Source organism: Coregonus lavaretus (assembly GCF_964263955.1).
Source record: "Coregonus lavaretus genome assembly, contig: HAP1_SCAFFOLD_3444, whole genome shotgun sequence".
Classification (NCBI taxonomy): domain Eukaryota; kingdom Metazoa; phylum Chordata; class Actinopteri; order Salmoniformes; family Salmonidae; genus Coregonus; species Coregonus lavaretus.
Genome location: NW_028165678.1, coordinates 1 through 14,271, shown reverse-complemented (window position 1 = coordinate 14,271; position 14,271 = coordinate 1). Strand labels below are relative to the sequence as shown.

The 14,271-nt window shown below is 43.9% G+C and overlaps 1 protein-coding gene across 1 annotated transcript in view; it reads left to right on the top strand.

Annotated features, from left to right (window-relative positions):
• Nucleotides 1-12,309, top strand: part of LOC311115620 (lipopolysaccharide-responsive and beige-like anchor protein) — a gene marked incomplete at its 3' end in the record, with an annotated part of 39,519 nt that extends 27,210 nt beyond the window's left edge. The window contains exons 10-21 of the mRNA XM_084190780.1: nucleotides 370-503; nucleotides 1,040-1,148; nucleotides 1,653-1,805; nucleotides 2,839-3,007; nucleotides 3,448-3,527; nucleotides 3,688-3,750; nucleotides 4,621-4,718; nucleotides 5,579-5,671; nucleotides 7,619-7,727; nucleotides 8,819-8,900; nucleotides 11,497-11,620; nucleotides 12,117-12,309. Of these exons, the coding sequence (XP_084046906.1) occupies nucleotides 370-503; nucleotides 1,040-1,148; nucleotides 1,653-1,805; nucleotides 2,839-3,007; nucleotides 3,448-3,527; nucleotides 3,688-3,750; nucleotides 4,621-4,718; nucleotides 5,579-5,671; nucleotides 7,619-7,727; nucleotides 8,819-8,900; nucleotides 11,497-11,620; nucleotides 12,117-12,309 (1,407 nt within the window). The remainder of the gene's footprint in view (nucleotides 1-369; nucleotides 504-1,039; nucleotides 1,149-1,652; nucleotides 1,806-2,838; nucleotides 3,008-3,447; nucleotides 3,528-3,687; nucleotides 3,751-4,620; nucleotides 4,719-5,578; nucleotides 5,672-7,618; nucleotides 7,728-8,818; nucleotides 8,901-11,496; nucleotides 11,621-12,116) is intronic.
• Between the last annotated feature and the right edge of the window lie 1,962 nt (nucleotides 12,310-14,271).

The window sequence follows — 14,271 nt, the reverse complement described above, 5'->3', positions numbered from 1 at the left end:
CAAAACCCTCATCAGGGTAAACAGACTAGACACCTGAGCCATGTCGCCTCGGAGACTAACTCATCGTCACGGTAACGCTCCCGCCACTCAGCCCATCACCGTTAGCGACAGGTGTAATAGTGCTGTAAAGGAGACAGATGTTCAGAGGAGTTATACTGTGTTTTCAACACCACACCAGATGTACAAGGGAGAAATGTGACACCGCCTCCAATCAGCATTGTTTGCCACATGAGACAAAAGCAGAAACAGCCTTGGTCTACAGTCCATATGGTTCTGATGGGGTTCTGATTCTCCTGTATTTCACACTTCAAAAGTATTGCACTCTATTTCTACTCCTGATCATTGTGTATGTATTCCTCACTTCTTCAGGATGTGAAGGCGGTGGTGACCCACTCTGTTCAGAGTGCCATCCACTCCATCGGGGGAGTGCAGGTCCTCTTCCCCCTGTTTGCACAGCTGGATCACCTCCAGCACACCAGCGATGAACTGGACACCTCTGTCTGGTAGTGGACTACTGTCTTTTGATTGATTGATCGATTGATTGACTTTATTACATTATTTTAAATACTCTACACATCCATATGTAGCCATGTCACTTGTAGGGAGTGTTACCTTTCACATAAGAAAACAGTTCATTCTTTTTCCAAACTAACATCTATTGATTTCAGGGATAAGGAAAAACTGCATTCTGTTGGTGGGGCTGAACTCACCTGCAGTCTAGAGTATTTTGATTTCACTCAGTAGAAGTTGTTTTGTTAATTCAATGGATTCAACCATGCATGATGGCAGCGCAAATGGCATGCATAATGTTGTCTTGTCCTACTCACTAAACCTGGATACCGGTTTTGAATACTAGTGCCCCTAGGCCTTGAGTAATGTTCTCAATAATGGCTTTGTGGCTTTTATCTGAATGTGTTCTCATGGTAGAATGGTAGAATGGTGACGCCCTCATTATATTAGACAATAGCTATAGGATATGTTCTCTCTCGTTCTCTCTCTCTCTCATTCTCTCTGTCTCTCTCTCTCTCTCTCTCTCCAGTTGCACTTTGCTGTCCTTTGTGATGGAGCTGCTGAAGAACTCTGTGGCTATGCAAGAGCAGGTCCTGGCCTGCAAGGGCTTTCTGGTCATCGGCTACACTCTGGAGAAGGTGAGAGACGTGATCCACACACCACCACCCCTCGCCAGAGACACATTCACACTCTGCAATCTTCCTCTCTCCTGACCTAATTGCTGTTCTGTGCTGAAATTGAAAGGTGGATAATATCCTGGCTGGCTGATTTCCCAGCACTCTGTCCATTACATCAGAGAGGAACAGATATTGAACTGTCTGTCCTTCAGCCTCAGTGCTGTGGCCTCCAATTCCATACTGCATTTGTCTGTTCTGAGACCAGTGCTAAACGCCCCTACATCTGGTAGCTTGTTGATTGTGTCTGTGTGCGCGCGTGTGTGTGGTCCGGTATATAGGTGACTCTAAAAGTCCATTTACATCTAAGGCCCTAATTGCTTTTTCCCCCCTTAGCTGCATTTAGAGGTCACAGCTGACAGTGGGCTTGTTAGACAGAGAGTTGACCTGATTCACCTTTCTCTCTGTATGTATCCTCTCCTCCCCCCCTCCCTCTCCTCCCTCCCTCCCTCCCTCCCTCCTCTGTAGTCTTCCAAGGTGCATGTGACTCGGTCCGTGCTGGACATCGTGCTGGCCTTTGCCCGTTACCTCAGCAACCTGCAGAACGGCGTCCTGCTGCTCAAGCAGCTGTGTGACCACATCCTGTTCAACCCTGCCATCTGGATCCATGCCCCCGCCAAGGTAAGAGAGGAGAGGGACACGTACAGGCACACACATGTGCAGGCAGGTAGACGCATGCACTGTGGCACACAGTCAAGGACAGAGTTGTGCAGGCAGGTAGACACATGCATGGTGACACACAGTCAAGGACAGAGTTGTGCAGGCAGGTAGGCACATGCATGGTGACACACAGTCAAGCAGGCAGGTAGACACATGCACTGTGACACACAGTCAAGGACAGAGTTGTGCAGGCAGGTAGACACATGCATGGTGACACACAGTCAAGGACAGAGTTGTGCAGGCAGGTAGGCACATGCATGGTGACACACAGTCAAGCAGGCAGGTAGACACATGCACTGTGACACACAGTCAATGACAGAGTTGTGCAGGCAGGTAGACGCATGCACTGTGGCACACAGTCAAGGACAGAGTTGTGCAGGCAGGTAGACACATGCATGGTGACACACAGTCAAGGACAGAGTTGTGCAGGCAGGTAGACACATGCACGGTGACACACAGTCAAGCAGGCAGGTAGACACATGCACTGTGACACACAGTCAAGGACAGAGTTGTGCAGGCAGGTAGACACATGCATGGTGACACACAGTCAAGGACAGAGTTGTGCAGGCAGGTAGACACATGAAGGCACACACAAATGCACGGACAAATGTGACGTGCAGACACACACACACACACACACACACACACACCTCTGTCCATCCCACCATCACCCTTTCATACTCTCGTCCTTGTACCTCTCCTCCCGTACATGAGAGCTACAGGCCACCATTCAGTAGGTTAGGCTACTGTACAGACCTCCACCTGTGCCTGCTATTGAACCAGGAAGTGCGTGTCTAAATACCCTTATGGGCTTACAACACTCCAGTTAACATCAGCATGGCAGCCCTTCACACACTGACATTGGATTTTATTTCTGCCTCACCTCATGCTGTGTTTTTAAAGTGTGTGTGTCCTTACGTGTGTGTGTGTGTGTTCCCAACATGTGTATGTGTGTTCCTAATGTGTGTGTGTGTGTGCATTCACCCCCCCCCAGGTGCAGTTGACATTGTACACCTACCTGTCGACCGAGTTCATCAGCACGGTGACCATCTACAACGCCATCCGCAGGGTGGGCACGGTACTGCAGGTCATGCACACGCTCAAGTACTACTACTGGGTCGTCAACCCCCAGGACCGCAGCGGAGTCACGCCCAAGGGCCTCGGTAAGAGAACACAGACACAGGAGCACGTGGACACAGGAGTAGACACACATGCCTCCCTACACACACACATACACACACACCGCACTCTTTCATATTTCCACTAACACACACTTTTCTACACACACTGACACAGACGGATACCTCTCCTCCTCTCCTCCCCCTAGACTAGTGTTGCTGTAGTGTTGGCATGGAAGTAGAGCAGCACACTACTTTTATTGAGTGAAACTGGGTCCTTCATCCAGTCCTTTGTGTCCCCTGCAGAATGTGCTTTCCTGTCCTTCTTGTACCTCTATGTTGTCTGCTAAACCTAGAATAAATATGTTGTATTGTCTACCTACAGCTGTGAGCTCTGCATGGCATCCTAAATCAAATCCTTTTGAAAATGACTTTGTCCCTGCGTGTCTGTGTGTGTTTGTCTGTGTTTGTCGTTGTGCGTGTAGACGGTCCGAGACCCAATCAGAAGGAGATCCACTCTCTCAGAGCTTTTCTGCTGCTGTTTGTGAAACAACTCATAATGAAGGTTAGTGTGTGGCTGGTTTATGCTTTGTTATATAATGAGAATCTCGTTTGATTCAAAACAAATATTCCAGCTAATATTTCACCTTTTACACCTAATGTTAATATACAATAAATATGATCGGTGAAAAGTTTGATTTATATTCTGTACTATCTATTTTCAGGATTACGGAGTGAAGGAAGATGAGCTTCAGAGTATTCTCAACTACCTGCTCACCATGCATGAGGTTAGAAAATATCAACTACCCACTAGGTGGCACTCTAAGCCAACAGCTCCGGCTCCTTTCTTCCAGATCCTCTCTGCTCTATACTATGGATAGACCGACCAATCACACTGGGCCGGGGAAACGACAAGGCTCTTTTTAACCGTTGCAAAGTTTCACCAAGCCCTCCCTCACAGAAGCCTCTGTTTTTACACTGCAGTGATGCATAGAGAAATAATAGTGCTGTAAAACCAAGCAGGAATCATCCCTGCAGGAACAAGGGGGATTTCCGCTCTCCTTCAGGGGTTCCACAGTCTTTTATGGATTGTTCATTCATCAGATGATTCCATTGTTTCCGTTTATTATTCATTCCATCAATATTTGTTGTCAATGATGAATTATCTTTTTCCGTAGCGACCATTACTAAACGCGATGGAAGTTGTGCGCTGGTTTGATCTTTGATGTCGTGTGTCACCAATTAATCAATAATTAGTGCGAAAATAAACAGTATTAATTATTGCACTTACATGATCAATGCCTGTGTTTGTGGCACACTCTATCTGCATGCATGTGGGTGTCTGTAATGTAGTGTGTGTTTTGGAGTCTGCTTCATGATGATACATGATGTATCAGCACACCCACTAGCCAGACTATTCATCTCTCATTGGGTTGAAAGGCGATGCTAATTGTGAGCTCATTAGCGCGCGCGCGCACACACACACACACACACACACACACACACACACACACACACACACACACACACACACTCACACACACACTCTTTATCATATTGTTAATAATGCTAACAACAGAGCCTCCTCCGGGCCCCCTCCCTCCTGCACCCCCCGATCTGATTAATTCAATTCAGTACAACTTTATTTATTTTCCCAGGACGACAATCTAATAGATGTGCTTCAGCTGCTGGTGGCTCTGATGTCGGAGCATCCTGGCTCCATGATCCAGGCCTTTGATCAGCGCAACGGAATACGGTAGGCTTAGGAATAGAATGACCCCGCCACCCATCATGGAACTTCAATGGGGATGCCCGTTCTAGTAATTTGGCTTCTATGACAGTACTGTAACTATAACGTCATCTCCCTCTGGGTTTGCCATCTCCCATGGCAACGGGTGGCACATACTCCACCACAGGCCCTGCGGCCTCGGTGTCTGAGAACAAGATCGTTGTGACGTTAGCCTACTTCCTGTGTGCCTTCGAAATGGTACCCTCTTACATTTGTAGTGCCAGAGACAGTACCCTATTTCCTGTATAACAGTGCACTACTTTTAACCAGAGGCTATAAAGGGAATAGGTTTCCATTTCAGATGCAGCCTTATGGTTCTGTCTGTGTTTCATGAAGCCAAAATGAAGCCAGATGACACTGAGGCCAATAAAGACGCTTTACTGGCTTCATTTGATCCTTTATCTGCAGGACTATTGACATTCAGCGACGACGGCACACAAGATTTGTCTAGCTTATTTAGTCACCTTGTTTGCGTTCCCTGTCACAGGGGGTTAAACGTAGTGTATTAACCATGCATGTCTGGCCTGGTGTCGGATATAGTCCCACTCATAAAGGCTTCAGGCAAACTTTGTCTGATGCACATTTTGGGTGCCTTCTCATTTTTCTTGCCACTCATGAAGGCTCCAACCGCCTCTATTTTACAACCAAAGTAGATGTCCTATACAACTGTATACTAGGTTCACAAAGCAGATATTATCTGTAATGAAGTGATTCTGTAAATGTTTGGTTCTGATACACTCTTTTAGGTTTTATAGTTTGAGATACTGTTACATTTGCTTAAATATGTGATGTTTGTTATTCATGTATTTTTCTTTGTTTCTGTACAGGGCCATTTACAAGCTGCTGGCTTCCAACAGTGAAGGAATCAGAGTTCAGGCGCTCAAAGTCTTGGGCTACTTCCTCAAGCACTTGCCCGCTAAGTAAGAACTCTAATATGTTGGTTGCACTTACCTTGTACTCATGTCTGTAGGATATTATTAAGAATTGTCCATACGTTCAGTCACATAAAAGCACCAAATTCTGCCTTGGACATTAAAAGTATATTTATTCCAGATTAAAGAAGGAGTCAGTTTGGCTCAGTCATTTATGTAATAATTCCTATTCTATAGTAATTTACCCGTAGGCAGCCAAAAGGGTTTTCAATTCAAAATGGCCTCTCCTCAGTTGTATATTATAAGAGCCAAATCCCATCATGGAGCTGAGTATCTACAGAGAAAAGGGTCTCATTCAGGTGGAGGTCGATATCTAATCTTCTTTCAGCCTGCATACTGTAGTAAAAGGAATAGCTGGTATTAAAGACCTTTCTAAATCTCGCTCTCTGGAGAGTAAATTGCCTCTAGTTGTGTAGAAGTGTTTATAAAACAAATTAGCCACTCGTAAGTCTCCTTTGGTTCAGCGAACAATTAAGATCGCTGTCAGAGTTTAAAGAAAACAGCCCAGGATGAAATACAGTGCAGGGCTCATTGAGGCTCTATTTCCAATTTTACTGATTCCCTTTTGATCTCCCACACTTTTGATCAGTGTTAGTGCATATGTCTTCAGCCTCAGCCCCAGCCCCAGCCTCAGCCCCAGCCCCAGCCTAAGCCCCAGCCTCAGCCTCAGCCCCAGCCTCAGCCCCAGCCCCAGCCTCATCCCCAGCCTCAGCCCCAGCCTAAGCCCCAGCCTCAGCCTCAGCCCCAGCCCCAGCCTCATCCCCAGCCTCAGCCCCAGCCTAAGCCCCAGCCTCAGCCTCAGCCCCAGCCTCAGCCCCAGCCCCAGCCTCATCCCCAGCCTCATCCCCAGTCTCAGTGGCCCCCCCAAAAACATTTTTTAACTCTTTTTTTGTTGTTGTTGTTGAAGGATCTCAGTCCAGCTTTCAACTTTAGTCTTGAAAGTTGTAATAGTAGAATGCACAAGGTGCAATTTCGAAATTGGGTAGTGCATCATCAGTTCCTCTTGTCATGTTAGTCATTGCATACCTTAGAGAGCTATTTATAACTTGTCAGAAATGTCCAGATCAACTAGCCCTTGTCAGCTAACATTTTTTAGCTAGGTTATTTAGCCCATAGATATTGTTGTAATGTTTGAGTCACTCAAATATCACATGAATACACATTAGACATGCTTTAAAACTGCAACATTTGATCGGCACCCCATGATTTTTTTTGGGGTAGAATTGCAGGAAATACGCTTTACATCTGCAAAATGTTCTCTCCACCAACAAGAGGGGACTGAACAGTTTGTGTCATAAACAGTGCTTGTGCCCATAGAAATAGATGTGGGGCATGCATGCGTGAGTCATGTAGAGGATGTTCCGTAATGCTGGAAGGGGGGCCTGAGGGAAAAAGTTTGGGAACCCCTGTCTTAGACAGTCAGACTCTCTGCTGTCTGACTATAGCACCTTTATCATCCCAAAATATTTACAGATGAACAGTACTCAGAGATGAAAGCTCTGAGGGATACTTGTCTTTGAAGGGTCCTGACAAGCCTCTGCAGGGGTGCTTTTCTCATATCTTTCAACTGTGTTCAAGTGTGTTCTGAAGTACTGGTAAGCTTACACAAGCGGTGGTTCACAAACCATTTCCTTTGTCAGTCCTCAACCAACGTATTCACAAGGATTTTTCTATATATTTGCTGCCGGATTTGACCGACAACCCAAAATGGAATATGTACGGCCCACCATTTTGGAAACATTGCTTGCTATACCATACAATGGTGCCAGGTAACGCTTTTGTGAATTTATAGGTAACTGTCTAGTTAAATTTTTTGCATGTAATTAAGTGCGACCTGATACACTGATCCAGTATGTGTGGATACGGTGATCAATGCGCTGTTACCAAATGTCAATGGATTCTCACTGACTGTTTGACCCTTGATCTTTGTTCCAGGAGGAAGTCAGAGGTCATGCTGGGTCACGGCCTCTTCTCCTTGCTCAACGAGCGACTGATGCTCCACTCCAACCAGTTCAGCATGACAACCTACAACGTGCTCTTCGAGGTCAGTTAGTCCCTCTCTCATCTCTTCCTAGCCGTGTATGTGTAGGAGAGTCTATAAGAAATGTATGTGTAGGAGAGTCTATAAGAAAATGTAGTAGTTGACATACGAAGCTAGTTTCTCTTTGCCTCCCCCATAAATCCTAATACTAACACCCTCCATTTTGTATTTGCATTGGCTGATGATTTCCGTCACTGTATTAGTTCAATTATACATGCACTGATTACACATGAATTAATTCTGAATACACATTATTTAGATTCAAAGTGTGTTTTCTGAATTATTGAATGCTTTTATAGTATTTTTGATTGAGTTGTATAGAACGTGTAGTTAAACTCTAGTTTTACTGTGGCTTGCATCAGCTCTAGCTATTCTCCTTCTGTCTGGACCTAAATAGCATATCACCTCTGAAAACATTGCAGTCCATTTTGAAGCATGAGGTACTATTATTACCCATTGGTAATACCTTTAATGTGTACTGTATGTTCCTTAACTCAAATGATGGTAGTTTATGTTTATGTTCCTTAACTCAAATGATGGTAGTTTATGTTAATGTTCCTATGTTATAATGGCGTACCGAGACTTTTAATGGACATACGCAGTAATGCACACTATATTAAACTCCACAGGAATCATGGACTGGTTGTATCTGGCCTTGGAAACGACGTATTTTGACACATAGGAATATATGGGATTGTCAAGACCCTGCTGTTACTGTGAAATATTGACGTCTTTACGATTCAGCACTGATTCTTGTTACCTATTTCTCTGTAAAGACTTGATGAACACATACGAACATATGTGGATTTCTATATGGCCCAATGTACCTCTTCCCTGGTGCTGCTGTTAGTATGAGATATAGATGCGTAAAAGTATTTATATACCTCTTCTTTCTCCCTCTCCCTCGTCTTGTGTAGATCCTGGTTGAACTGAATACGTATGATTGTGGAATTGCAATGGGGAACTCATGTACTTCTTGGTGCTGTTACTATGAGCTATAGATTCACATAAAAGTATTTATGGGTCTTCTGTATTTCTCCCTCTCCTCTCCTTTCCTCCCCGTTTCTCTTCTTTCTTTCTCTCCTTCTCTGTAGATCCTGACCGAGCAGATCTGCACTCAAGTGATCCATAAACAGCATCCGGACCCTGACTCCACTGTGAAGATTCTCAACCCGCGTGAGTCACCCCTCGGCACCGCACAGCACCCCTCCGTACCCCTCTGCACCCCACCACTAAATAAATCACCTTTACCTACTGCTGCATGCTTGACCAGACCTAGAGAGCCTCCTCTCCCTTACAACCGGTGCCAGTTATATACTGGATAACAAATGTGGAGCATAGTTTGTAGGCTACATATCTACACTACTCAAGCGGTAAGTGATCATATATGGTTAGACGAATAGTGGTCGTGTTGGGCTATAAGATTCAACTGCTACATTTTAAGTCAATACATTTTATGAAAATGCTATTAAAAAGAGTAGCTATTGAGAAAATAAACTACATAAACATAATGAAATGATAACTGGAAATTATATTGCGATAGTATATTTTTTAAATAATGTATCGCAGCAAAGTAAAGTTGTGAAATATACATTTTATTCAGTTGACGTTCACACAACAGCTGAAGTGGAACTGAATAAAATGAGTGCATCGTTAAAGAGCTCATGAAATCAACACCAGGCCTTGCAGCATTATGCACAAACATAATAGTTCCTAGTTTTGAAACTCAACTGTCATTTTTCAAAAGTAGATCTTTGGTCCATCCGGGAAATGATGCAACAAACAATCTTAGATGTCAACTTAGTATTTCATCAAGTTGATATACTATGGCATTATTTAGTCTTTTTAATAAGAGTTTAGAGAAAGAGGAATTTATACTTCAAAATTTACCTCGCAGACCATTTTACAGTTTTTCTTGGCAATTAGAAACATTTCAAATGATTTTTGAATTATGACCCTGTCTTCTGCAAAGGGGTTCTCATTTGATGTTCACCTTTTTAATATTCCGATAATGTGCACATACAGTAATTTAAAGTAATACTCCCGGAGACTAGCCATTTTCCTTTACTACCGGGGGCATATTTTTATATACATGCCTCATTAAGAGGGAAAACGTTCATGCTTAGTTTCTGTATGATGCAACGTAACAAGCTCATAGCAACCCCATTGATCAAAGCAATGTACTTGTCTCATCCTGTCCTAGTCTAGTATTTTCAGACCATTACTTACCTCTAATTTCACGTCAGCTCTCAAAACCTTTTCATATGTGGGAGAATCAACTTCCTCAGCTGTGGCGGAGAGGGGGGAAAAAACGGAGTCAGGCTGAAATCACAACCCGAGGATTACTTTATCCCTGCTCTAATCTTACAGTTAAACTCCATAGTGTGTGTGTGTGTGTGTGTGTGTTCCACATCTCATAGCCACACATTGATTAGCATAGGCCCTTCACTGTGTTAAAGGCATCCAGTCGTGTGCTGCATAAAACACAAAGAGACAGTCCAATGTGCTTTTTGCATGTGAACCGAACACACTTTATGGGAGTTGTAAGCAATGGGAGCACCGTGGAGTCTGTTTCTCCTTTACCGTAGCTGCCTGCGTTCTGTTCTTGATGTTATCTGCTCTGAAGCCTCAAAATGGGCCTGATTGCAGTCTTTAGTAACGTCAGAGCGAATCAAACAAACTAAGGAAGTACCGTTTCCCTTAAATTAACTCCATGGAAAGAAACCACGACCAAATGGGGGAAAATACCCCATACTTCCCTCCCTCCATCCCCCAGTAACATGCAGAGGTAATTTTCTGGCAGTGAGAGTTCAGCGATTCATAATTTGATTGACTAAGGGTTATAGAAACAACATAAACGTCTGTGCTGCGAGGGGGCCTCGTTGGTTACCATCGGTTACCGGCAAGGTCCAAGACGGCAAAGTTAAATCATAAACCCCCCCCCCCTTCCCGACTCAAGCTAAATGGACACTGACATTGTCTATATAATTCATCTAAACAGGCAGTCTCTTTAGGTTAATCAAACAAAGGGTTCCAGGAAGCCTGCATATGACTTTGGCGCACGCGGTACACAAACACACAAACACAGACATACACACACACTGTTGCACAAACACACACAAGTGTACGCAGGCACACACAGACACACACACAGCTCTGAGTTGAAACAATCCCAAACTTTGTTTGATTGTTTCCACCACAAAAATGTTGAAGTGTCTGCTGACAGTCAAATCAAGATGGCTTGTGACACAATGATTCACACATGTTGAGATTAATTGTTTGATTGTGTTGTTGAATTGTGGTCTGACTCTTACTCCCTTCTTCTGCAGTTGATTTGTTTCATGGAACGTGTGTATTCATTCAAAAATATCATTTTTTGGTGCAATTTAGGATATACAATTTGAATCACTCATAGGGAGTAAAAGTTTATTATACAGTATAAATATTAGGATATTTTTAAATGTTTTAAAGTCAGTATTGTAGCATGTCACTATTTTCAAAACAATTAGAATTTATTTACATGAATTCTCAGGTTCTGTCCCTTGCTTAATCACTTCTTATTTGGTGAATCAGTATTAAAAAGTCCTTATTTGAATGAAGATATGATATTTTGACAGACAACACTCTGTTCTCTGCGTGCCTCTGCTGACCGTCTGTTCTGTACCAACCGTGTCAGTAACCCTGCCGTGAAAGTAGTGCGTCTGTGTCTACTAAACCGTGTCAGACACCGTAACGGTGCATTAACATAACGTGTTTTGCTGGGTTTTGACAGAGGTCCTGAAGGTGATCGCTGCCCTGCTGAAGAACTCTCCCCTCTCCCCAGAGAGCATGGAGGTGCGCAGGGTCTTCCTGTCAGACATGATCAAACTGTTCAATAACAGCAAAGATAACAGGAGGTAAGGAACGTCTCAGCCCTGGAGTGGACTACACTACAATAGACTACCACTAAACAAGAACTGGGTTCAAATAGTATTTGAAATCTTTCAAAAACGTTGAGTTTGCTTGAGCCTGCCTGGAGTGCCAGGTGGGCGGGTTTTGCTGTTTTGTGACTATTCCATTGGTTCAGTTGCGCCAGGCAAGCTCAATCAATCCACTCTAGGGAGTATTTGAAAGGAAACAAATACTATTTGAAGCCAGGTCTGAGCCCTAGTTCCTCATGCTGGCGCCATGCTGGGGCTTTACTGGGGTGAGGCCAACAAGCTTTGTCTTTCGTATGCTCAGAGTACAGGATGTTTTGAAGATGTGTATCCTTTTGTGATATTGTTTATCTGTACACTACATGAGTGTGCTGTGTATGTAGAATTGTTTTCAAATGTTTGTGTGTTTGCACGCACATACTGTACTGAGTCTTCAGTGCGCTAATATCTGTGTGTGTGTGTGTGTGTCTATCAGGAGCCTGCTGCAGTGCTCTGTGTGGCAAGATTGGATGCTCTCTCTGTGCTTCATCAACCCCAAGAGCAGCGAGGAGCAGAAGGTCACTGAGATGGTGTACGCCATCTTCCGCATCCTGCTCTACCACGCCATCAAGTACGAGTGGGGCGGCTGGCGCGTGTGGGTGGACACCCTGTCCATCACCCACTCCAAGGTCAGAGAGCTCATTAACCCCCTCAGACGGTCAACCAAACTCTGCCACACGGAGAGACGCAGGGCTTCTGGATCTTGCTCTTCCAATCTCTCCTTCTTTTTTTAGCTACATTCTTTTCTCTTTTTCATTATTTTGTGAACACACACTCTCTCTCTCTCTCTCTCTCTCTCTCTCTCTCTCTCTCTCTCTCTCTCTCTCTCTCTCTCTCTCTCTCTCTCTCTCTCTCTCTCTCTCTCTCCCGCTCCTCTTACTTTCTCTCTCTTTCTTTAGCACTCTGAAATGAGACTCCACTCACCTCGCTGCCCTTTCTCTTACCTCAGCTTCTGGAGGGCGCTCAGACGTCAAGATCCATCTCAAGTCTCTATCCAACCAGTCAGGGCCTTCCTTGTTTAAGTTTGATCCTGACATAATAACAGTCTCACCCTATAAGCTACCAGAGGAAATATCCAAAGATCCCTGCTAGCCTCAATGACCCACTCATAGTGATAGTGACTGACTAACAGAGAACTGCCTCTCTCGGTGCCCATCAGATCTAGCCTGGTGGAAATCTTGTGCTGATTATGATGTAAGAACTACAGTTTGCTGGCTTATTGGAATCAGTTATATTCCCTCTTCCATCCCTTCCAGTCATTTATTTATGTATTGAGTTTCCCTCCCTTTAGTTAAACATAAGCTACCAGCACTTCTTATTTCAGAAACTCCATTTTAAAAAGGCTGTTTAAAAATGAATTGTTGATATTGGATTACAGAGCCAGGTTCCAAGGCAGTGAAGTAATTTGGTCGGAGTCGGATTGTGGTCTGGGGTGGTTTCTAAAGCTTGGGAGATTGGTGGTTGGTTGAGGGAAACAAGGCTATTTTTGTGTTGAGGTGGATGTCTATGGAGTTCTGAGGATGTAGTGATGGAGAAAGGCCACAAGGGGGCACAGTTACACCATTTGGCTCTGTTTCTCTCCTTTTCTCAGGACTGGGGTTGGTTGGCTTGGTTACACTGTATTTGCTAGTCCAAAAGCTCTCGACCTCAACATTTACGTACCCCACCTCAGCTCTGTCCGTGTGTATCTATCCTAAAGGTTGTAGGCGAAAAAAAATGTTTGTGTATCATATCTGACTGAATGAGTTGTCATATCATTGGTAAGGACAGTGCTGAGTAAATATGAAGCCGTGGAGAAAAAACTAATAAAGCTACAAAGTGACATCACCGCCAGTGCTGGCTAGACTGCTCCAAATCAATCTGCTGCCGTTTCTGCATTTTTGCCTTGGACTTTCATGTGGCTTATCGTGACAGTCATTTTTCAGTCATTTCCTTTTTGTGATGTATTTTTGTACTAAAGCTTTTCATAGATAAATGATTGGGAGTATTTAACTTCAGCTAAAACATCAAATCGCGAATATTGCTTTCTACACTGTAGAATATAACAGTAAATACACAGCATCTTATTTATTCATGAGACCTTTAAAAAAAAAAAAATTGTATAGATATATTGTATATTAAAGAATCGTTTTGCAGAAACATTACCCTTTAAATTAGCTGGGAGCAGATGTGAATACACTTGTTAAAAGTCATAGGCTTGTCCAATTGACATCAGTCCTATGCAGTACAAAATCAACCCAAAGTGACTGTTTATTTGTAAGTAACACCTGGTGTATTTAGGGTTGTGTGTCGCCCCGAGTTATTGTTGTAGCACGTTTCACAAGGCCACAATCACACAGTGCTCTGTAGTTTCACTTTACAACACTGCCATACCAGCCGCTGTGCAAAAAAGTGTATGTGTGTAAAGGAATTGATCATTCTGTTCAGTACCGGACAGCTTGTACTTGCCTTTTCCCATAATTACACAAGATTAATGCTATTGCTGCTTAGCTCTGTTTACAGTGCCCCAGCACTAATCTAAAAACAGCACCACACACACACATATAGAGGGTCCCATGCAGTCTTTGAATTGGATAGGTGCGCGGGCACTA